Source organism: Mesoplodon mirus (assembly GCF_964341445.2).
Source record: "Mesoplodon mirus genome assembly, chromosome: 4".
Taxonomy (NCBI): Eukaryota; Metazoa; Chordata; class Mammalia; order Artiodactyla; family Ziphiidae; genus Mesoplodon; species Mesoplodon mirus.
The window spans coordinates 113,931,574-113,954,603 of NC_138979.1; the positions used below are offsets into that span (position 1 = coordinate 113,931,574).

Here is a 23,030-nt window from a genome sequence, read left to right on the forward strand (position 1 = left end):
GCTCTGGCTTCATGCCCATTTCCAAAAGGGCCTCCTCCCGCGAGGCTGCGGTTCTGAGTGCGCAGACGCGAACAGAAGTCCTCTTCCTGGTAAGATGGCGCTGGGGTTGATGTGTGGACGCCGGGAGCTTCTGCGCCTGCTACGGCCCCAGCGTCAGGTAAGGATGCCCCGGAGCCGAGCGACAGGATGCCACCCTATCCCTGTGACCCGAGCCAGGAATCACTCCTGCTGTGGGCATGAGCAGACGCTGATCTGCTCCCCGGACCTGCGTCTCGTGACCTCGGGTCACATGAGGACGCGGGAGGGTTCCGTTCCCGACTCCGCGGGTTCAGCAGCCTAGTATAGTGGTCTGTTCCGGGGAACAAGCGTCACTCCTTCTAAGGAAACCTCAGCCTCAACCTCTGGGCCCCGGGGTGCGTCTGCGGTAGCTAAGATGCAGGACTCACAGCTTGCAAGCCTTCAGGCTCGCAGTCTGAGCGCGGGGAGTAGAGTGTGCTCACCTGTGGTAGCTGGCTGCCTGTCTGGGGGGCGGGGGGAGGCGGTGAGCATAATGAGCGACTTCACCCGGTAAAAGGATTCCATCCTCCTTTTACCCACTCAGTTCCACAGCGTCGCAGGGCCCTGCCAATGGCCCCGGAAAGCGCTGACAGCGGGGCGCCGGTTCCCAGCCGGCCGCTGCTGCGGGCACCCGCACTATGTCCTCCTCGCGGCCCCAGGCCCCCGGGGCCTCAGTACCTCTGCCATCTCTTTTGCAGAAGCCCAGGTAAGAGACGTTTCGTCCCTGCAGTGTTAGGAGTGGTGCTTCTTTCTGATTTGTTTTTATTTTGCTTTGACTAGGGGGAGGGGGATGTGGAGCAGAGTTCTTGTCCGCAGTCCACCCAACTCGCCAAATGATAGCGTCTCTGCTTGGGATAGATTTTCAAATCAGTGGGGAAATTATTGAGAGCACAGGAGGAAAGATTTACGTCATATACTAGGCGTTGTTTGCCAGATTGGTGGCAAGCCACTGATGGTGGTGTGAGATGTGATTCTGTGTGTGTATTAGAAAAACTATAACTTGCGTATCAAGTGTGGGCAAAGAATGTCACCTGCTATATCAGTAAACAAAGGATGTTGCGGCCTTCAGCCACTGCAGCCACCCCCAACCGTGCACCCTGAGGGAATTCAGGATGGAGAAACAAAACTGGCCCTAGACAGTTAAGGTACATATCAAAGGAATGATTTCAATAAGCCCAAAGTCTTGCGTCTTTCCATACTTAGAAAAGCACTAAATTCATTAACTTGAGACATCTGGTTTTTATTTAACTAGCAGTAATTTTTTGGTGTTTGACTACCTGGTTTTTTTGGTTTGTTTTGTTTTGTTTGCAAAAACTCCTGTACATCCTGGCTCCTCCCTTACCTCTTTGGAACATCCCTCGGAGCTGAGAGGTTGTATCCTGGGCTTACGTCCTCAGTAATGCCCCAGATAACACACAGTTCTCAACGTTTAGGTCGTGCATTTTTTTCAGTCATAGACTGGGCTACCAACAAAGGGACCCAGAGCAGAGTTTTCCCCTTCACCTGAAATCTGGGGAACTGGAGCCTTGGTACCAGCAGAGGCCTCTTGTACCCATCTGCCTCTTCAGAGAGTCCAGACAAATTTTGGTGAGTTTTTCCTGGTTCTTGGATCTCCCACTTATTGTTTAATGATCCTGAGTTTTATTTGGCAGTGTCTTAACAGGCACCTGGCTGCGCAGTTGAAAGATACTGGGAGTTACTCAGTTGAGACACTCTGAGTGGTCTGGACTGGGTGATTAGCTGAGAAGCTGGCCTAACATTTTTTCAGAAAGCTAGCCTCCAATTAACACCCTGCCAGGTTTCTGTGCTTATATTTACAAGTATGTACTTAATTGGGAATTAAAGGAGACCTTGCCCTGAAAATGGCCAATAGGGGCTCTTTTTATTTTATATGCAGTTAAGCTAGAGAAAGCCAGCTTGATAAAACATCTTTTCGGTATTCTGACCTTACAAAGAAACAAAAGCCCTTCTAGGGAACTTGTGTTTTTCTCTGTCTTTGAAATGTAAACGTTCTACCTGATCTTCTTGCGTGCGTGCGTATGTGTGTGTTGTGTGTGCATGTGTGTGTGTGTGAAGTTGGTCTCTACCATCCGGAAAGTACATATATGGTTTACGTTTGGCAGCCAGTTGAATAGACTGAGATTCTGAGCAGTCTTTTGTCTGACTGTGCCAGCTCTCAAGGACTTCAGTCATCTTAATCTTCCGTGCGTCAGCCTATATAACAAAGACCTTTAATTTCTTAGATTGTTTTTTAGGAGTAAACTTTCTAGATCTTGTGAAGGCTACATCCTTTGCAGTCTCTTGTGGGGATGCATCTTGCATCTTATCGGTTTGAGTTGTAATTAAAATACCACCTATCAATAGCCATTGGATCCTTTAAATTGGAAAAACTTCTAAATTGGTAAATTTTTAGAGAGCTGCCATTATAAACAGCTGTTTTATTGGTACTTAAAAAAATAAATTAGAAGGTGGATACACATACAATAGTTAACCTAAGAACTCCCTTTAGTTTTAAAAAAAAAGGGTTTGGGAAACCTTATTTGTGGTCTCTGCTTCCCCTCAGAGGGTCTTACAGATTCAGAACATTGAAGATAATGTTAATGAGGCTGATTAACAGGGAGGTTAAAAAAAATGAAGGGAAAGTCTAGAGTCTTCTTCCCAACAAGCTGTAAATTTTAAAGGAACTCATCCCAAATGGATAAAGAAATCTTTAGATGGCTATTAAGAAATGAGATAAATAAAACGGGTGTTAATAGGGTTAAAACAGAAGGTTTTGTTACAACACTACCTGAGGTTGGATGGACCAACGTTATTGGTCCCCAACATTAAAGGGCTCCAAATGAGTCCACTCTGTTTACTTACCCCAGTGTAATGTGTGTGTGTGTGTGTGTGTGTGTGTGTGTGTGTGTGTGTGTGTGTGTGTGTGTGTGTGTGTGTGTGTGTGTGTGTGTGTGTGTGTGTGTGTGTGTGTGTGTGTGTGTGTGTGTGTGTGTGTACTCCCCCCCCAAAGGCTATAAGAAACTTACACTGCGATACCTGACCAGCAATTGCTTGTGGCCACAGGCCAATTGATCAAGTTAAAAGATTGACAAAAGAGCCTGAGTCCCTTGGCTCAACCTCTTACTGGGGACCCCAGAGCCTTTTATACAAAAATAGATTAAATGATTGGGCTAAAAAGGAAGTTTCTGGACTCCTTTTAAGACCAAGGCTTGTTGATGGGATCCTAATGGAAACTAAAGTTAAAGGTATAGAAGTTGATAGACTTGAGATAAAAATTTATCAAAATTGGTATATTTAAATGGACTTTATGTAAGATGGTTACATCTCTTTTGCCTAATTATATTGTAGGATAGATATTAATCTCTCACTGGGGAATGCTTCCCCTGCCTGGTATTATAAGACAGGGCATATAAATCTGCCCCTCAGACAATATTAATTAAGAATACTAAAGGAAACCAGTAGGGTTACCAGAGCCCGAACAATACAAAGTAAAAACTGAGGGCTAATATTCCAGGGTTAATGAAAACAGTAATAGCGATTTGCTCTGGGTCTAACTGGTGCACTCAGAAAGAGGGCCTTCGTTGAATGCCTTGTCCAAACTTTTGAAGACATGATAAATTGAACCCTAAGAACTCTTGGTTTTCAGTTTATTCGGAAATCTCAGTGATATTAAAAAAACAAAGAAAATATAGTTGGGCAAATCAATCTTTTAGTATCATTTAGGCAACTAACCAGTTCTTTGGGGAATTAAAAGCAACTGTCTGTTTTGAAAATTTCTACAAATCAGAAATGTAAATTTAGCCCACAAAGACCTGAGCCTGAGCCTAATTAGCTCAATCAGGTAAAACCTGAAACCGAAGAGGAAAGGCCTTTTAAAATTCAAACCAGTGGAAAGGTTCCCTCACCCAAAATCTAGTTCATACCCTCCTTAGGGTTTATCAAGGAGAAATACAAATCTTTTTTCTTTTTTTGGTACGCAGGCCTCTCACTGTTGTGGCCTCTCCCATTGCGGAGCACAGGCTCCGGACACGCAGGCCCAGCGGCCATGGCTCACGGGCCCAGCCGCTCCACGGCATGTGGGATCTTCCCGGACTGGGGCACGAACTCGCGTCCCCTGCATCGGCAGGCGGACTCTCAACCACTGCACCACCAGCGAAGCCCCCCCCCCCCGCTTTTTTTTAAACATCTTTATTAGAGTATAATTGCTTTACAATGGTGTGTTAGTTTCTGCTTTATAACAAAATGCATCAGTTATACATACACATATGTTCCCATATCTCTTCCCTCTTACATCTCCCTCCCTCCCACCCTCCCTATCCCACCCCTCTAGGTGGTCACAAAGCACCGAGCTGACCTCCCTGTTCTATGCGGCTGCTTTTACGTTTGGTAGTGTGTATATGTCTATGCCACTCTCTCACTTTGTCCCAGCTTACCCTTACCCTTCCCCATATCCTCAAGTCCATTCTCTAGTAGGTCTGTGTCTTTATTCCCGTCTTGCCCCTAGGTTCTTCATGACATTTTTTCCCCTTAGATTCCATATATATGTGTTAGCATACGGTATTTGTTTTTTCTCTTTCTGACTGACTTCACTCTGTATGACAGACTCTGGGTCCATCCACCTCACTACAAATAACTGAATTCTGTTTCTTTTTATGGCTGAGTAATATTTCATTGTATATATGTGCCACACCTTCTTTATCCATTTATCTGTTGATGGACACGTAGGTTGCTTCCATGTCCTGGCTATTGTAAATAGAGCTGCAATGAACATTTTGGTACATAACTCTTTGAATTATGGTTTTCTCAGGGTATATGCCCAGAAGTGGGATTGTTAGGTCGTATGGTAGTTCTATTTTTAGTTTTTTAAGGAACCTCCATACTGTTCTCCATAGTGGCTGTATCAATTTACATCCCCACCAACGGTGCAAGAGGGTTCCCTTTTCTCCACACCCTCTCCAGCATTTATTGTTTGTAGATTTTTTGATTATAGCCATTCTGACTGGTGTGAGATGATATCTCATTGTAGTTTTGATTTGCATTTCTCTAATGATTAATGATGTTGAGCATTCTTTCATGTGTTTGTTGGCAATCTGTATATCTTCTTTGGAGAAATGTCTGTTTAGGTCTTCTGCCCATTTTTGGATTGGGTTGTTTGGTTTTTTTGATATTGAGCTTCATGAGCTGCTTGTAAATTTTGGAGATTAATCCTTTGTCAGTTGCTTCATTTGCAAATACTTTCTCCCATTCTGAGGGTTGTCTTTTGGTCTTGTTTATGGTTTCCTTTGCTGTGCAAAAGCTTTTAAGTTTCATTAGGTCCCATTTGTTTATTTTTGTTTTTATTTCCATTTCTCTAGGAGGTGGGTCAAAAAGGATCTTGCTGTGATTTATGTCATAGAGAAATACAAATCTTAAGTCTTTTCCACAAATAGCAAAGCCTTAGTCATCTGAACAAATGAATTTAATTAATTCCAACTGTTATTTATAAACTAGTAAGTTTATATTGTAATACCTGATTCATAGCTAAGTTTTTTAAGTGAAACTGTGAGATCTCTAGTTTTGTCTGTTTACGTGTGTGTAGACATTATACGTATGAGATGTCACTACCTCTGGGTATACTCTCTAAATTTATAAAAGACCTCTATTTAATTGACTTAAAAGTAAGCGCTTACAAATTAAATATTTCTAAATATAAAGGAAACTGGCCGGAATGAATTTCAGGTTCATGTGATCTAGGAAATATTCAATATTAAGTTAATATCTGGTGTTAAAGCTAGTTTAAGCTTGCTGGTTTAATCAATATAGACATGTCTTTTATTGTACCTAGGTTTACTGAAGGTCAATAAGTTCATGTTATTTCTGTTGCAGAGTTGTCAGCAAGAAAAAAAATTAACTTGGTGATATTTTCATAAGTTATAAAACCCACAAGCCACAGGGTGCAGCAAAAAAAAAAAAAAAAAGGTAAATGAGGTACGATTTGTCAACTGAAAAGAAATACACAACCTAAGAGTTGAGAATTGTGTTTTATTTGGGGCATTACTGTGGGCTTAACTAGGATACAGCCTCTCAGCTCTGAGGGACTGTTCCAGAGAGGTAAGGGAGGAGCCAGGGTATATAGGAGTTTTGCAAAGAAAGCCAAAACAAGTAGTCGGAACATCGAAAGATTACTCTTAATTGAAGAAAAACCAGATGTCTCAAGTTAATGAGTTTAGTACTTTTCTGTGTAACAAAAGATGCAAGAGTCGGGGCTTTTTTTGAGGGGGGCTTTTTTTTTTGGCGGGGTGAGTGCTTATTGAAATCATTCCTTTGATATGCACCTTAACTGTCTAGGGCCAGTATTCTGTTTTTCTCCATCCGGAATCCCCTCAGGGTGCACCCTTGCAGGTGGCTGCAGTGGCTGATGGCCCCAACATCCTTTGTTTACTGATATGACAGGCAACATTCTTTGTCCTTAGTGCCTCCTCTTGGTCATAAATTAGATCAATGTTTCAGGGAGGCATTCCATGACCAATTTTGTCCCACACTGCTAGCAAGACACATTCCTAGATCAGGGGAAGATTCTGTTTGTAGGCCAATGTGTTGATTTTTGGATTAGGCCCTGTTCATAATCTAAAATTCCCTGGATCACCTGTCTTACTCATCTGTTAGGATCCAGGAAATGTTGCTTCTTCCCATATCTAGAGTTGCACTATTACAGTTATTCTGTGTAGAGTTACATATACAGTCAACTGTCTCGAGACTTTTAGCCATGGTTACACATTGTATAATACAAGAGACAATCTTATAAAATAGACAGGAGGACTTCCCTGGTGGTCCAGTGGTTAAGACTCCGTGCTTCCAGTGCAGGGGACACGGGTTTGGTCCTTGGTCGGGGAACTAAGATCCTGCATGCCACATGACGCGGCCAAAAATAAAAATAAAATAGACAGGATACGTACTATAGCTAGTAACGTTAATCGGATCATAGTACAGCAGAGAGAAACACAAGGCATAAACAATTTGGAAACAAAGAGAACAAATTAAAATAATGATTAGTATAAATAGTTGTAATCTGGTCACAATAAACAATCAAGTCAGGACTTCCCGGGTAGCCCAGTGGTGAAGAATCCACCTGTCAATGCAGGGGACATGGGTTTGAGCCCTGGTCCGGGAAGATCCCACATGCTGCGGAGCAACTAAGCCCGTGCGCCACAACTACTGGGCCTGCACACTAGAACCCATGCGCCACAACTGCCGAGCCCACGTGCCACAACTACTGAAGCCCACGCACCTAGAGCCTCCTCAATGAGAAGCCCGCGCACCACAACAAAGGGTAGCCCCCGCTGGCCGCAACTAGAGAAAGCCCATGCACAGCAACGAAGACCAAATGCAGCCAAAAATAAATTTATTAAAAAAAAAAAAAAATCAAGTCCACAGGAGAGCCAGCTGGAGAAGCCAAATTCTGGATGGATCAGGTAGAAAGATAAATGTTTCATCTTTGTTTACAAATGTATACTTTATCAACTTGCTTTAGATCATAGCCTAAGAAGAAAGGTTTCCTGGAAAGCAAAGATTAAAAACCAGTATATTTCAGAAAATTATAAATGATATTTATCAGTTCATTCAGTCCCATGTAATTAATTGCTGTTGATCTGGATGAAGTCATCAAGTTTTTCATTAGAGTTTTGTAATTTCTTACCGAAGTCAGTGGTATGATCTAAAAGTTATCAGAAACTTATATTTGTCAAAAAGTTCTATTTATTTATTTATTTATTTTGGCCACACCACATATCATATGGGATCTTAGTTCCCTGACCAGAGATCAAACCTGCGCCCCCTGCAGTGGAAGCACGGAGTCTCAACCACTGGACCACCGGGGAAGTCCCAGAAAGTTCTTTTTATGAATCTTCTTGAAGATCTTCATTTTATAAAAGCTCCAGAGTAAAACAGTGGTTGTCTATAAACCACAAAAGACTTAAAATGGCATGGTTAAAGATCTGGTTACAATAGATAGCCAGTGGGAAGCAGCCACATAGCACAGGGAGATCAGCTCGGTGCTTTGTGACCACCTAGAGGAGTGGGATAGGGAGGGTGGGAGGGAGGGAGACGCAAGAGGGAAGAGATACTGGAACATATGTGTATATATAACTGATTCACTTTGTTATAAAGCAGAAACTAACACACCCTCGTAAAGCAATTATACTCCAATAAAGATGTTAAAAAGAAAAAAATCTGATTACAATGTAATTGACAAGAAACTTGGATATTTCTGTGATGTACAGCATTTTAAGATAATAACTAGAATTATGACTGATAACATTATGCCAGGAATTTTAGAAATTCCATATAAATTTTGGAATGGCTATATTAATGACATTTACCCATACAATATAACCTAAGGTTTGTCTCCAATCAGTTGACAGTATTTCTCAAGTAATTTAAACTTACCAAATAAGCGGACGTTTAAATTTGTCTCTGAGATGCCTCAGGGTTTCTTTGAAGCATCCCAGAGTTAGCTGGAGGTTAAAATAACTTTAGTTAGAATTTGTTACTTGTAACCTTGTCAAAAATATCAAAAAGGTTTCAAAACACATGGTCGCATAGGATCATAGGTCACTGTGAAACAATACTTATTCACTTAACCAAAGTGACAAAAGATTCCATAAACAAGTACAGATCATTTAAAGGGTATGAACTAGATTTTGAGTGAGGGAGCCTTTCTAGCAGTTTGAGGTTTGTTTTCACTGTTGTGACCTCTCCCGTTGTGGAGCATAGGCTCTGGACGCGCAGGCTCAGCGGCCATGGCTCACAAGCCCAGCCACTCCACAGCATGTGGGATCTTCCCGGACTGGGGCACAAACCCGTGTCCCCTGCATCGGCAGGCGGACTCTCAACCACTGCGCCACCAGGGAAGCCCTAGCAGTTTGAGTTTTAAAAGGCCTTTCTCTCTTTTTTCCTTGGTTTCAGATTTTACCTGATTGAGCTAATTAGGCTCAGCCTCAAGTCATTGTGAGCTGTATTTATATTTTTGATTTGTAGAGATTTGCAAGACAAAGACAGTTGCTTTTAATTCTCCAAAGAACTGGTTTGCCGCTTAAATGATATTAAAAGCTTGATTTGCCCAACTGTATTTTCTTTTATTTGCTTTTTTATATCACTGAGAAGATTTCCAACTAAACTGAAATTCATGAGTTCTGTGTTCTAGAATTTTAGGGTTTAACTTAACCATGCCTTTAAAAGCTTGCATAAGACATTCAATAAAAGTCCTCTTTCTGAGTTCACAAGTTAAATCCAGAGCAAAATCTCTATTATTATTTTTATTAGCCCTTGAATATTGCTCCCAGTTTTTATTTTATATTGTGCAGGCCCAGGTAACCCTGTTGGTTTCCTTTAGTGTGTTTAATTATATTTCCTGAGGGGCAGATTTGTATGCCCTGTGTTATATCGGGCAAGGAAGCATTCCCCAGTAAAACGTGTCTTTCCCATAATATAATTAGGCAAAAGACATGTAACCATCTTATATAAAGCTCATTAATACCAATGTTCATAAACTTTTGTCTCCATTCTTTCAACTTTATACCTTTAACTTTAGTTTCTATTAGGACCCCATCAACAAACCTTGGTCTTATAATGAGTGCAGAAACCTTTCTTTTTATGCTGACCATATAAAATAGTATTTTTGTATAAAAGGCACTGGGGGACTTCCCTCGTGGTCCAGTGGTTGAGAATCCACCTTCCAGTGCCGGGGATGCGGGTTCGATCCTTGGTTGGGGAACTAAGATCCTACATGCCATGGGGCAACTAAGCCTGTGTGCCACAACTTGAGAGCCCGCGAGCCACAGCTACTGAGCCAACGCGCCACAGCTAGAGAGAAGCCCGCACACCGTAACGCAGATCCTGTGTGTTGCAACCAAGACCTGATGCAGCCAAATAAATAAATAAATAATTTAAAAAATAAAAGGCACTGGGGTTCCCAGTGAGGGGATGAGCCAAGGGACTCAGACCCTTTGTAAATCTTTTTTTTTTCTTTTTAATATTTATTTATGTTGCCACACGCGAGATCTTCGTTGCAGCATGTGGGATCTAGTTCCCTGACCAGGGATGGAACCCGGGCTCCCTGCACTGGGAGCGTGGAGTCTTAGCCACTGGACCACCAGGGAAATCCCTGTCAATCTTTTAATTTGACTAATTGGCCTATATGTTGCCCCAAGTAATTGTTGGTCAGATATCTCAATGAAATTTTCTTCCAGTCTTTTAAACATACATTTTTTTTTTAATTGGGATAAATAGAGCAGACTTGTTTGGGGCCCTTTAATGTTGAAGATCAATGGGAATCCCTAAAGGGGGCTAAAGCTCATCCAACTTTAGGCAGTATTGTACCAAAACCTTTTGTTTTAGTCCCATTAACGTCCATTTTATTTATTCCATTTCTTAAAAACCATGTAGAGACTTCTTATCTTTTGGGACAAGTCCCTTTAAAATTTCCACCTTGTTGGGAAAAAGTCTCTAGACCTTCCCTTCAGTTTTTTCTTATTTCCCTGTTAATGAACCTAATTAACATTATTGATTTTTTTTTTTTTTTAGCATCTATAACACCCATTGAGGGGAAGCAGAGACCAGGAACAAGGCTTCCCAAGCCAGTTTTTTGTTTGGTTTAAACTAAAGGAGTTCTTAGGTTAACCATTATATATATTTTTCCACCTTCCAATTTGGTTTTTCCATGGGTCCTGATAAAACAGCTGTTTATAATGAGACTCTCTAAAGATTTACCGATTTAGAGTTTTTCCAACTTAAAAAACCTGTCATCTGGCCATTAATGAGATATATCTTAATTGTGATTCAGACCAATAGGACGAAAGAAGCATCCCCACAAGAGAGTGCGAAGGATGCCACCTAACCAAGATACAGAAGGTTTACTCCCAAAAATAGCCCAAGAAAGTAAAGGCCTTTGTTGTACAGGCTGATGCAGCAAAAGTTAAAATGGCAAAAAGCCCCTGAGAGTTCACACAGTCCGGAAAAAGACTGCTCAGAATCTCAGTCTGTTCAGTTGGCTGCAGAATATATGTACCTTCTGGATGGCAGAGACCAAGTTCTCACAAAACACAACACACATACTCACACGCGCTCACACACTTAAGAAGATCAAGTAGAACATTTACATCTCAGACACTGGGAGAGACTTGCAAGTTCCCCCAGAAGGGCTTTTATTTCTTTAAGGTCAGAATTCTGAAAAGATGGTTTATCAAGCTACTTTCTCTAACTTAAGTGCGTATACAGTAAAAGAGCCCCAGGGCTTCCCTGGTGGTCCTTCCTCGTTTCTACTACAGGGGGTGTGGGTTTGATCCCTGGTCCAGGAAGTTCCACATGCCATGAGATGCAGCAAAAAAAAAAGCCCCATATGGGCTATTTTGAGGGCAAGATTTCCTTTAATTCCCAGTTAAGTGAGTACTTGTAACAAGTTTTGTACATACATAGACTTGGCGAGAGTGTTTAATTGGAGGCAAAGATGTTAGGCCAGCCTGTCACCTAATCACCCAGTCTAGACTCCTTATTGTCTCAACTGAGCAACTCCCAGTCTTTCCACCTGGTTTCCCCAGTAGCTTTCAACTGGGCAGTTAGACGCTGCCAGATAAAACTCAGGATCATCAACCAATAATCAGGAGATCCAAGAATCACCCAAATTCGACTGGACTCTCCAAGGAGGCAGACAGGCCCAAGAGGCTTCTGCTGGTACCAGGCCCTGGATCCTCTTAGAGTTCGGGCAAAGGAGATAGTTCTGCTCTGGTTCCCTTCGTGGTCACCAAAATTGTTGACTGAAAAAAAATGCACAACCTAAGAGTTGAGAATTATGTTTTATTCAGTGGTCTTGCTGAGGACTTAAGCCAGAAGACAATCCTCTGAGATAGCTCCGAGGGACGACTCCCGAAGAGGTAAGGGAGGAGCCAAGATATGTAGGAATTTTGCAAAAAAAAACCCAGGTAGTCAGAACATCAAAAGATGAGTGTTAAAAGCCAGACATCTCGGGCCTCCCTGGTGGCGCAGTGGTTGAGAGTCCGCCTGCCGATGCAGGGGATACGGGTTCGTGCCCCGGTCTGGGAGGATCCCATATGCCGCGGAGCGGCTGGGCCCGTGAGCCATGGCCGCTGGGCCTGCGCGTCCGGAGCCTGTGCTCCGCAACGGGAGAGGCCACATGGTGAGAGGCCCGCATACCGCAAAAAGAAAAAAAAAAAAAAAAAAAAAAACCCAGACATCTCAAGTGAATGAGTTTAGTACTTTTCTATGTGTGGAATGATTTAAGAGTCTAGGCTTGTTGAAATCATTCCTTTGATATGCACCTTACCTGTATAGCACCAGTATTGTTTTTCTCCATCCTGAATCCCCTCAGGGTATACAGTTGAGGGTGGCTGATGGCTTGATGGCTGCAGCATCCTTTATTTACTGATACGGCAGGCAACATTCTTCATCCAGGCGATCCAGAGAATTTTAGATTATCAACAGGGCCTGATGCAAAAATTAGCAAATTGAGTAGCCTATCAGCAAAATCTTGGCCTGATCTACGAATCAGCCTTCCTAGTGCCGTGGGACAGAATTGGTCATGAAATGCCTCCCAATTGTTGGTCCAGTTTATGACCTAGAAGGAGGTGCTGAGGACAAAGAATGTCACCTGCCTTATCACTAAACAAAGGATGTTGGGACCATCAGCCACTGCAGTCACCCCCAACAGTGCACCCTGAGAGAAGTCAGGATGGAGAAACAGAATACTGGCCCTAGATAGTTATGGTACAAATCAAAGGAATGATTTCAATAAGCCCAAATTCTGGTGTCTTTCCATACATAGAAAAGCACTAAATTCATTAACCTGAGACATCTGGTTTTTATTTAATTAGCAGTAATTTTTTGGTGTTTGACTACCTGGCTTTTGGGGTTGTTTTTTTTGTTTGTTTTGTTTGTTTGCAAAAACTCCTATACATCCTGGCTTCTCCCTTACCTCTTCGGAACAGTCCCTCAGAGCTGAGAGGCTTTGTCCTGCACTTAAGTCCTCAGTAATGCCCCAAGTAACACACAGTTCTCAACTTTTAGGTCGTGCATTTTTTTTTTCAGTTGACACAATTTATAATTGTATATCTTTGATTATAACTTGTATATCCCTGATTTCATTGACATTAATATTTATCAGGATGAGACCAAGTAGATATTTTTGATCTTAAAAACTGAGTTGTTTAAAGAAAAATTATAATAGTTTCAGTGTATGCTGAATCGTGCCAGTGATACTCAAATGACTGAAGTTTGGAAAATGCACAAGAAATAACTTCCCAGCATGAAGGAGAATCATGAAGTCTTATTTTGAGTAACTTATCTTTCTGCCTAGAGGGGAAAATAAAATATCCTTTTTTAAAAAATATGAGTGGGAATATTTATGTAGAATAAGAAATCTTTACAAAGTAATGGTTTTTTAAAAGCTGACAGATACCACAAGCATTACAAAATCCAGGAAAATAATGTATTTTTTAATTGATTTCCTGGCATAAAATGTTCTTTTTAAGCTTTGAATTCTATGACAGTGTAGGCTACCCTGGGAGAACGAGAAACAGGGAGTCAGGAGGGTACCCCAGTATTAGTTATAATAAGAGGGACCTCGATTTCTATGTGTGTGTCCCTCCCTCCCCGAATATAACGCCTGGCTTTTTTTTTTTTTTTTTTCCTCCTTTTTCCCCACAGGTTCAGGCCCCTCCGGTCATTCCTGCACCTCCCCCACCTACAGCAGTACCTGAGGTGGCTTCTGGAGACACTGCAGATATCATCCTGGCTGCTGCAGAACAGAGCTTCACTGAGCTTGGGCTGGGGTCATACACCCCAGTGGGACTGATCCAGAACTTACTGGAATTTATGCATGTTAACCTAGGCCTACCTTGGTGGGGGGCCATTGCTGCATGTAAGGGGGATATATCTTGTACAACAGTAGAGGAAATGGGGGCTTAGGGTTAGAACTTTATTTATTTATTTATTTATTTTTGGCTGTGTTGGGTCTTCATTGCTGCACGCGGGCTTTCTCTAGTTGCGGCGAGCCGGGGCTACTCTTCCTTGAGGTGCGCGGTCTTCTCATTGCGGTGGCTTCTCTTGTTGCGGAGCACGGGCTCTAGGCACACGGGCTTCAGTAGTTGCGGCACACGGGCTCAGTAGTTGTGGCTCATGGGCTCTGGAGTGCAGGCTCAGTAGTTGTGGTGCACAGGCTTAGTTGCTCCGCAGCATGTGGGATCTTCCCAGACCAGGGCTTGAACCCGTGTCCCCTGCATTGGCATGCGGATTCTTAACCACTGTGCACCAGGGAAGCCCTGTCCCTTGGCTTTTGCGACAATCTTAGTAGATTTTCTTCCTGTCTTTCTGACCACCCTCCCATCTCCATTGCTCAGTACTCTACCTGCCCCTTTAGTGCTGGGATTCCAGGTTCCATCCTTAGCTCCCTTCTCTGTCCACTTCACACCATTCATCATAATGTTGATAAAGCCTAAACCTGTATCTCCACCTGGTCACTTCTCAGCCCAGGCCCACTTGCTTACCCACAGATACCATCAACTAAATAAATATTTGTTGAAATGATCAAGAAATGTGAAGTGTAAGAAAAGAAATAGGAGGGAGCTAAAGCAGTAGGCCACCAGATTACCTCCTACTGCAGGCATTTCTAGGACAGTGGCTTTCAAACTTCATTCCTGCGAGCCCCAGAGTTCTGTAAAAGTGCTTCTGAGCAAAGCAAAGGCCAGAGCTTGAACAATCCTGTAGTCAGACTACCTCCTCACCCAGGGCAGCTTGATTTTATTTGTTACGTATATTGGGGTTACACTTAGAGTTGGGGAAAAAAGGAGTCCATTGATCATAGAAAAGTTTGGAAACCATTGATCTACAAACGTGGCTTCTGGGCTTCCCTGGTGGTGCAGTGGTTGAGAGTCCGCCTGCCGATGCAGGGGACACGGGTTCGTGCCCCGGTCTGGGAAGATCCCACATGCCGTGGAGCGGCTGGGCCTGTGAGCCATGGCCGCTGAGCCTGCGCATCCAGAGCCTGTGCTCCGCAACGGGAGAGACCACAACAGTGAGAGGCCTGCGTATCGCAAAAAAAAAAAAAAAAAAAAAAAAAAAAGTGGCTTCTGTCACCTTTTTGTTCAAGGAAATAAGATTCCTGGTCATTTGCCTAGAGAAGTTAATGCCAGACTTTTGACGTTAAAGCAGAAGACTGAGCCTCAAAGGAACTAAGTCATACCCGTACCCTTTGTTTTAGGGCCCTTTGGGCACGAGTCACAGGGTGGAAAAGTCTGGGCTAAGAGACCCTTTCAGTGAGGACCTAAAAACTTTCAGCCTTCTAGCTGCAGAATGGCTTGAATTTCACTCCAGTCTTAGTTCGTGTTTTCCAGGTACAGTCCTTGCCCGCTGCCTGGTGTTTCCTCTCATCGTGAAGGGCCAGCGAGAGGCAGCTAACATCCACAACCACTTGCCAGAGATTCAGAAGTTTTCTGCTCGAATCAGAGAGGCCAAGTTGACAGGAAACCATACTGAATGTGAGTCAGTTGCAGAATGAGCATGGGTGAGGTCCACATTTGCGCTTTCCCTGACATTCAGCTCAGGTTGGGGGAACAGCGTAAATCAGGAGTTGCTACAGTTGGGCGAGTTCTAAGATCTACCTGCTTCTTAGGCCTCATGCTTCCAGTGACTGGCCAGGGTCAGTTAGAAATCTCATGGGCCAGGTGATGAGGATGGTCACCTCCTCCAACCTAGCTGTTAGCCCAACTGTTAGTTTCCACTCCCTTCACAGTTTACAGGGCCTCCTCGGAGATGACGTTCTACCAGAAAAAGCATGATATTAAACTCTTTAGACCTCTCATTCTACCTCTGACTCAGGTGAGCAAAAAACATTTCCCTTCTTTAACTTCATCAGAACCAATCAGATTACTCCTCTGTGTTTCCCATGCCCTAGACCCCCAAAAAAGCATGTGGTGGTGATACTATGCTACATGGGTTTCAGTAATGGAGTAATTAAAATGTCCCTTCTACTAAAGGGTCCTGACACTGTTTATCCTGTGTCATAGGCCCCAATCTTCATCTCCTTCTTCATTGCCTTGAGAGAAATGGCTAACCTTCCCGTGCCCAGCCTGCAGACCGGTGGCCTCTGGTGGTTCCAGGATCTCACACTATCTGACCCCACTTACATATTACCTCTGGTGGTCACTGCTACAATGTGGGGTGTCCTTGAGGTAAGCCCAGGTTCGCCGAGTGCCAGGCCTGCAGAATGGGGAGTGAGGGGAAAGTAGTTGTACAGAATGGTCATTCTTCACTCCCTGGAGAAATAGAGTTGATGGGTAAGAAATCTGAGCCACATTCAACTAAAATTGCCATGCATTTACTATTCTTCCCCTGCCTTTTTTTTTTTTTTTTTTTTTTGCAGCTAGGTGCTGAAACTGGCATGCAAAGTTCTGACCTTCAGTGGATGAGAAATTTTATCAGATTGATGCCCCTGGCAGTCTTGCCCATAACTATCCATTTCCCCTCGGTAAGTAATGTCTTAGGGGCTGGCTCCAAGTCTCCCGGCAAGCTGCCCAGGGACGCAGCTTCTGAGTACCTTCTCTTCCTTCTCATCCAGGCAGTGTTCATGTACTGGCTCTCCTCCAACATGTTTTCCCTGGGCCAGGTGGCCTGCCTCCGTATTCCAGCTGTACGTGCTGTACTTAAAATCCCCCAGCGTGTTGTGCATGACCCAGACAAATTACCTCCCCAGGAAGGCTTCATAAAGAGCTTCAAAAGAGGTAAGGGCCTGTCCGCCGTGAATAGGACCTGGGGAGAGTGGCCTAGAAGTGGATACAGGACCAAACTGCCTTACTCCTTTTTACACAGGCTGGAAGAATGCGGAAGTGGCACATGAGCTACAGGAGCGTGAACGACGCATGCAGAATCACTTGGAGCTAGCAGCCAGGGGTAAATAACCCTTGCAGGCTAAATTCTGTCATTTGTTTCTTCCTTTCCTTTGTTCATCGAGATTGGTTTTTCTCCTTCCCCCAGGTCCCTTACGACAGACCTTTACCCACAACCCTCTGCTACAGCATGGAAAGAATGGACCTCCCAACACCCCCAATAGCAGCAGCAACAAACCAAAGTCAAAGCATCCCTGGAGTGACACACTTGGCTGAATTTTCTTCCCTGCTCATACCGGCAGGAACTCTCTCTTGAGAGACTCAGCCTTAGAAAAAGAACTGATGCTGGGTCCTTGCCCCAGACCTAGAAACTGGGGCACATGTTGATGTTCATTTTAAAAGTGGATTCCACTACAGACTCTTCCACCTAAGTGTAAAAGAACACTGGGGAGCCAAGTGATCTTCCCATCCGCTGAGTTAGTAAACTTCCGTACTACATGCTGCTCCCTGACACTTACTAAACAGGGAAATGGACTGAGTGCTTCAGAGAAAAGAATAGGTTGGGTGGTGATTGTTCTTGTTGTCCCATGCTCTTAGGAGGCGTCTCAGTGTTGTAACCTGGCATTAAGGGCTTAGATGTGTTGTCCTATCTGTACTTGCTTTGTGGTCAGAGGTATGCATGGTAAGTGGAGACTATCTGGAGGAACCACATTCATTTACCCCAAGATTAACTATAAACTACCCTTCAAAAAGTAGATATGCTTAAGTTTTTAGTGATAATTAAGAGGAAGTTGATAAAGCTTTTATCAAACAACCTAGCATTTTGATACAGCAGCTTAGGTGTTCTCTTGTGTAGAGACTGGTTGCATCAGCCTTCAGCAACTGGCTCAAGAGGGAAGAAATACTCAGATTCTTTCAAGCATAAGATTGTTTTTAGTCTTCGTGCCAGGCTAATGGGAGCCGTCCTTGAGACACTATATAAAAATGAAGCCAGGGGCTTCCCTGGTGGCGCAGTGGTTGAGAATCTGCCTGCTAATGCAAGGGACACAGGTTCGAGCCCTGGTCTGGGAAGATCCCACGTGCCACGGAGCAATTGGGCCCGTGAGCCACAACTACTGAGCCTGCGCATCTGGAGCCTGTGCTCCGCAACAAGAGAGGCTGCGATAGGCCTGTGCACCGTGATGAAGAGTGGCCCCCACTCGCCACAACTAGAGAAAGCCCTCGCACAGAAACGAAGACCCAACACAGCCCAAAATAAATAAATTTTTTTAAAAAATGAAGCCATTCAGAGCTCAGGAACATACCCTTTTATTGTTTAGCACCTTTGACAGTTTCACGTCTCTCTAAAGGAGGCGGGAAGTTTGGAGCATTATTGGGTCTTTCAGTGGGAAGGAGGAGTGGGCAGGCACACTGGAGGTGAGTGGATGTCTTAACACATGGGAATGTGCCACTGGAACATCCAAGCCCACACCTGGCATGCTCCCCATCACAGTCTGCTTTATTGTCCCTTTAAAAGAAATACGGAACAATATGTAGCAAAACAAATAAATTACTCTCCATCTCTCAAAAAGCAAGTTCAGAGGTTGTTGAAGCTGCCTAAGAGGCTTCTGGACAGACACCTCCAAAGTGGTGAGCTTTTCAGCTTCCTTGGCTCCAGCCAGTAGGAGATGAGGCCCCGGCTTCCCACATCTCAGGATTTCTTGTGTTTAGTTAGACTTGGGATCTTGTTGCTTGGGCATCTCTTCATCTTCCAAATCCATCTCTGCAGCAACCGACATACATAGGACCTGGAGATACCACGTGGCAGATGCTACAAAGAGAAGTTTGAGTCAAAACTGAGAAGAGGTCAACTGGGCTGAGTTCACGTGGCACCAAATGGGGCTGGGCCCGAGGGGACAATTAAGTTAAGCCTCAACAACAGGTAGGAGCTATGGCAAAGGTGATTTGGGAGACTAGATTTGCAGAAAAAGCCAAAAAAAAAAAAAAAAAAAAAAAACAAGCTGTACAATAGCTGAGCCGACTTGAAGATCCAAGGCTTACCCACAATCCTGCGGAGGCAAAGAGGTCGTTTGTGTTCTGGCACTCTGATGATGAAGAAGTAAAAGGGCAAGCCTGAGAGGGCAATGCCAATGCCAATGAGGGAGTTGATGGTATCACTGTAGAGTGGAACAGCCACAAGGAAGATGGTGCAGAAGCAGAAGACAATGGGGAAGAAAAGGCTGAGCTAAGGGCACAGAAGAAACAAGTGGAGGTTAGACAGCTCAGGGTGGACAGCCAAGAAAACCCCACCTCCTGTGAACAGCAGGGCACTGAGTATTCTTGTCATCCCCTTCCTCTCAACTCGGAACCACCCTCAAGTTCCAGGCAAAGGTTTCTGAATAAATGTAAGAATCCCCTGGAGTGAGTGCAGCAGAGGTGGGATGGGGAGGTCCTACCTTGAGAGGACGAGGCCTATCAGGCTCCTTCCAGCGCAGATAAAGCTGACCCACGATAGAGAGCCCCACGAAGAACCAGTAGCTGAAGCTGTAGTAGTTAATGAGCTGGAAGATGTCCTCCACACACAGGTAGATCAGCGCCATGAGACCCTGCAGGCACAAGCCCACATCAGTTCCTCTCAAGGCCTGTCACGCAAGGCACTTGCCAGTCCCCTTTATCTCCCACAAATCTACGCCCTTGTCAAGCCCTCAGTCTCCCCAACTGTCCTTTTCTGTTTCACCCCGTTTACCACCTTAGTTTCAACACCTCACTCCTTTCCTATTAAGTCAGTAGCCTTTTTCAGCCCATTCTTCAAACCCTTGCCAGGTTAATCCTCTGTACCGCACAGCTCAAAACAGTTCCTCAAATAGCTTTTGCCCCAGAGCCTCTCCAGAATGGCTCCAACATAAAATTCCAGCTTTTACCTTCTGCTACCCATCTCCACGATGCTTAACCTCTGGACTTTCTGATGCTGTTTCTCTCAACCTAAAGCCCATCCATCGCTACCATTTGCAACCCTAACCTTAAAAATCCACTTCAAATTCACTTTCTCCAGGAAGTCTTTCCTGTTCACCCTCTACCCCCACAGAGTGACCATTTCTTCCCTTGAACACTACATCAGTGTCTGCCACGGCAGTCGTTACAGTGTATTCCATGAACTTTATGCCTCATCCTGGGCCAAAGGAGGTCACCATTCCTTAAAAGAATGTGGATTCTCTCAAGAACCACTGCAGCAGGGACTTCCTGGTGGTCCAGTGGGTAAGACTCCACGCTCCCAGTGCAGGGGGCCCGGGTTCAATCCCTGGTCCGGGAACTAGATCCCACATGCATGCCACAACCAAGGGTCCGCATGCCGCAACCAAGACCCAGCACAGCCAAAATAAATAAGTTAAAAAAAAGAAAAACCCACTGCAGCAGTTCCAGCACAGCGCCGTGCCCACAGTGGATGGTCCGTCAACAGTGTTTCTATTAGAATCTTCTGTAGAGCTTCTGGGGAGCTAAGAACAGTTGTATCACTAAAGTTCCCCCACAATCTGGCTTTCAGCCCCAGTCTTGAGACCACTTACATTGAAGAGCAGAGCCGGCACTGGTGTGAACCGCTCAACATGAATCATGCAGATGGTGTCAGGGAGATGGCCTTCTCTTGAGCCCACAAAGAAAAGCCTATTTTGGGTAAGATAGGAGAGGCTGAGAAACTTGTGGGATGTGGGTGTGACCTGGTTCTTGTGCCACAAGGCCCTCCCTCTCTGGCATCCCCTCCTTCAAAAGGGTTTGAAGAATTTGGGATGGAGTTCAATACTGAGATTTGTAAGAACTAGAGGCTGCTGATGAGAACAAGGCCAAAGGGTTGTGACTGTCACTTGGGGATCACGGTGACTAAAGTCTGGGTCCTGTAAGTCCTGCCCTGCCCTGCCATAGCTCTTCACTTTACCCCTCAGTAAAAGGTGACACTCATACCTAGACGCAGCCACAATGGAGGCATTGAGGCCACCAAAGCAGGATAACGCAACTGCCACTGGAATGGTCCAGTTGAACATTCCAAAAATCTGGTCTGCAAATGTCTAAGGGAAAGGAATGGAAAAGAGTCATTAGCAGGACCTAACAGGGATGGAAGGCAAGGACAAGCATGCCCCCTGGTGCCCCTTACTAGCAACCCAACCCTTCTTCCACAGCAGGGCTAACAGGACCTCTCAAGCCCAGTACTCTAGGCATACTCTTCAAGGATTACCCGCTTTCTGGGACTTTGAAGAGCAGCACGATACCCAAAGCCCAGAAACACACCCTCACCCTTCTGCTAGTGAAAATCCTTTACCACAGCAACAGCATCGCTGGCCAGGATGTCTCTCATGTCGAGCACCGTGTAATAGGCCACATTGGTTAAGATGTAGATGATGGTGACGATGGGCATGGAAATGCCAATGGAGAGGGGCAGATTCCTACAGCCAAACAGAACAGTGGATATATTAGCCCCCCAGTCTCCTCCCCACTGTCCTTTCATTCTCAGACTCTGCCCCACTAATCCGGGGATGAGGCCTCCCGTGGCATTTCCCCAGGGCTTTTGCCTTTGAAGTTGCCTAGGATACGATAGAATAGTGACTTAAGCTCTGAACTCAAGAACTAAAGAGCATCCGGGAAAGGAACATCACATTCGGAACATCACATTCAGAGAAAGGCCTACACAAAGGAAAAAGGATTAACAGATAACTGTGTCACAGCATGATAATAGCACAGGAAAGTTCTGTTTGTTTTACTCTAGAGGTCTCTTAGTATCAGGATTCCTCCTCTAAGACTGTCAACACTGAAAAATTTGTATTAAGGTTAAATATGAAAGAAGAAATTATAGAGGGAAACTGAAATCTAACCTCTCCAGAGAATAATATAGGTCCTCAGTAGAAAGAACAATATGTGTATCTGAACAAGCAATCTGGGAAATACGTTCACCCCACCCCCTTACTCAGTTTGAGAGCTTTGAGTCCCATCCTAACCAGAGGCCAAGAGAAAAACATAAAGACTTCTCAAGGTCCCTCTGGCCCAATAAAGCCATGATCTTTATAAACGTTCTTCACAGTGAGACGGGAAAAAAAGGAGAGAGGGGCAAATATTCAAGTCACTCAGTTTCTGTCCGGTAGGTGGAAGCACCGCCCAGGCCTCGATCTGCTATTATCTGTTCCCAGGGTTGCATCACTAGATGTGTATCAGGAATACTGTGTTTCTCAAAGCCAAAAGGTGTTTATTATTATTTATTTATTATTATTTTTTTTTTTGCGGTACGCGGGCCTCTCACTGCCGTGGCCTCTCCCGTTGCGGAGCACAGGCTCCGGACGCGCAGGCTCAGCGGCCATGGCTCACGGGCCCAGCCGCTCCGCGGCATGTGGGATCTTCCCGGACCGGGGCACGAACCTGTGTCCCCTACATCGGCAGGCGGACTCTCAACCACTGCGCCACCAGGGAGGCCCTATTATTATTATTTTGACTTAGAACTTTATAGAAACCTCACTCCCTGGCAAATCTTAGGTCCTAGACTCATTGAATTTAAGAGCCAGGAAAAGCTCTAGAGATCGTATAATTCAACCCCCTCAATTACAGACAAGGAGCAGGCAGAGATGGCAGGGGATTCCCTCAAGGTCATCCAACAAATCAGTGGAAAGACAGGTCCAGGCCCTTTGACTCCCTGCCCAGAGTTCTTTTTACTCTGCATGACTACAGGGCAATTCAGAGTAAAAATGGTGTCCTGAAACAAACCATACCACAATTCAAAGTCAGTATGAATTTGAGAAACAAGGAAGGGATCAGAAGGGAAAGGAAGGTTTCTGGTAGTCTATGACCTAAAGTTATATATATGGGAATAAGGGTGGGTGGAAAATCTTTCAAGGAAAATGTTTTTTCAAAAAAATTTTAAAAATTTAAAAAAGCATACACGAGCACATGGTACAACTTGCTTTGATTAATGCAGAAATGCATGAACAAATGAGTAAAGGCCTGTGAAGAAAAAAATTTTTTTAACACATGAGAAAGTTCACCTCTTAGCTCTGCTACTGTGATCATGGACAAGTTACTTCTCTGGGCCTCCGGCCTCCAGTCTGTTAAAATGACACTGATAAAATCAACCAGTTGTGGTATGCTGTC

The 23,030-nt window shown here is 44.4% G+C and overlaps 2 protein-coding genes across 8 annotated transcripts in view; one reads left to right on the forward strand and one right to left on the reverse strand.

The window, feature by feature from the left end:
- Nucleotides 1-74: 74 nt before the first annotated feature.
- OXA1L (OXA1L mitochondrial inner membrane insertase) lies at nucleotides 75-17,683 on the forward strand. Its single transcript, XM_082620148.1, has 10 exons — nucleotides 75-157; nucleotides 602-763; nucleotides 13,753-13,966; nucleotides 15,438-15,581; nucleotides 15,836-15,921; nucleotides 16,110-16,274; nucleotides 16,466-16,570; nucleotides 16,661-16,823; nucleotides 16,912-16,992; nucleotides 17,077-17,683. Exons 1-10 carry the CDS (start codon nucleotides 95-97, stop codon nucleotides 17,202-17,204), a joined length of 1,311 nt encoding a protein of 436 aa, XP_082476274.1. The 5' UTR covers nucleotides 75-94; the 3' UTR covers nucleotides 17,205-17,683.
- A 537-nt stretch (nucleotides 17,684-18,220) lies between these two features.
- Nucleotides 18,221-23,030, reverse strand: part of SLC7A7 (solute carrier family 7 member 7) — a 40,580-nt gene continuing 35,770 nt past the window's right edge. For 6 of the 7 annotated variants that reach the window (XM_082620147.1, XM_082620144.1, XM_082620143.1 and 3 more), the window contains 5 exons: nucleotides 21,217-21,340; nucleotides 20,862-20,965; nucleotides 20,471-20,567; nucleotides 19,364-19,513; nucleotides 18,221-19,152 (listed from right to left, as the gene is read on the reverse strand). In XM_082620147.1, the coding sequence (XP_082476273.1) occupies nucleotides 18,790-19,152; nucleotides 19,364-19,513; nucleotides 20,471-20,567; nucleotides 20,862-20,965; nucleotides 21,217-21,340 (838 nt within the window). In that variant the 3' untranslated portion in view covers nucleotides 18,221-18,789. The remainder of the gene's footprint in view (nucleotides 19,153-19,363; nucleotides 19,514-20,470; nucleotides 20,568-20,861; nucleotides 20,966-21,216; nucleotides 21,341-23,030) is intronic. The other variant, XM_082620142.1, reaches the window with a different exon arrangement.

Bases quoted from the DNA above. Each gene is read 5' to 3' on its own strand.
- OXA1L (XM_082620148.1), top strand. From the start codon at position 95: ATGGCGCTGGGGTTGATGTGTGGACGCCGGGAGCTTCTGCGCCTGCTA. The intron at 764-13,752 runs GTAAGAGACGTT...TTTTCCCCACAG, and splicing joins TCTCTTTTGCAGAAGCCCAG to GTTCAGGCCCCTCCGGTCAT. The intron at 15,922-16,109 runs GTGAGCAAAAAA...CCTGTGTCATAG, and splicing joins TCATTCTACCTCTGACTCAG to GCCCCAATCTTCATCTCCTT.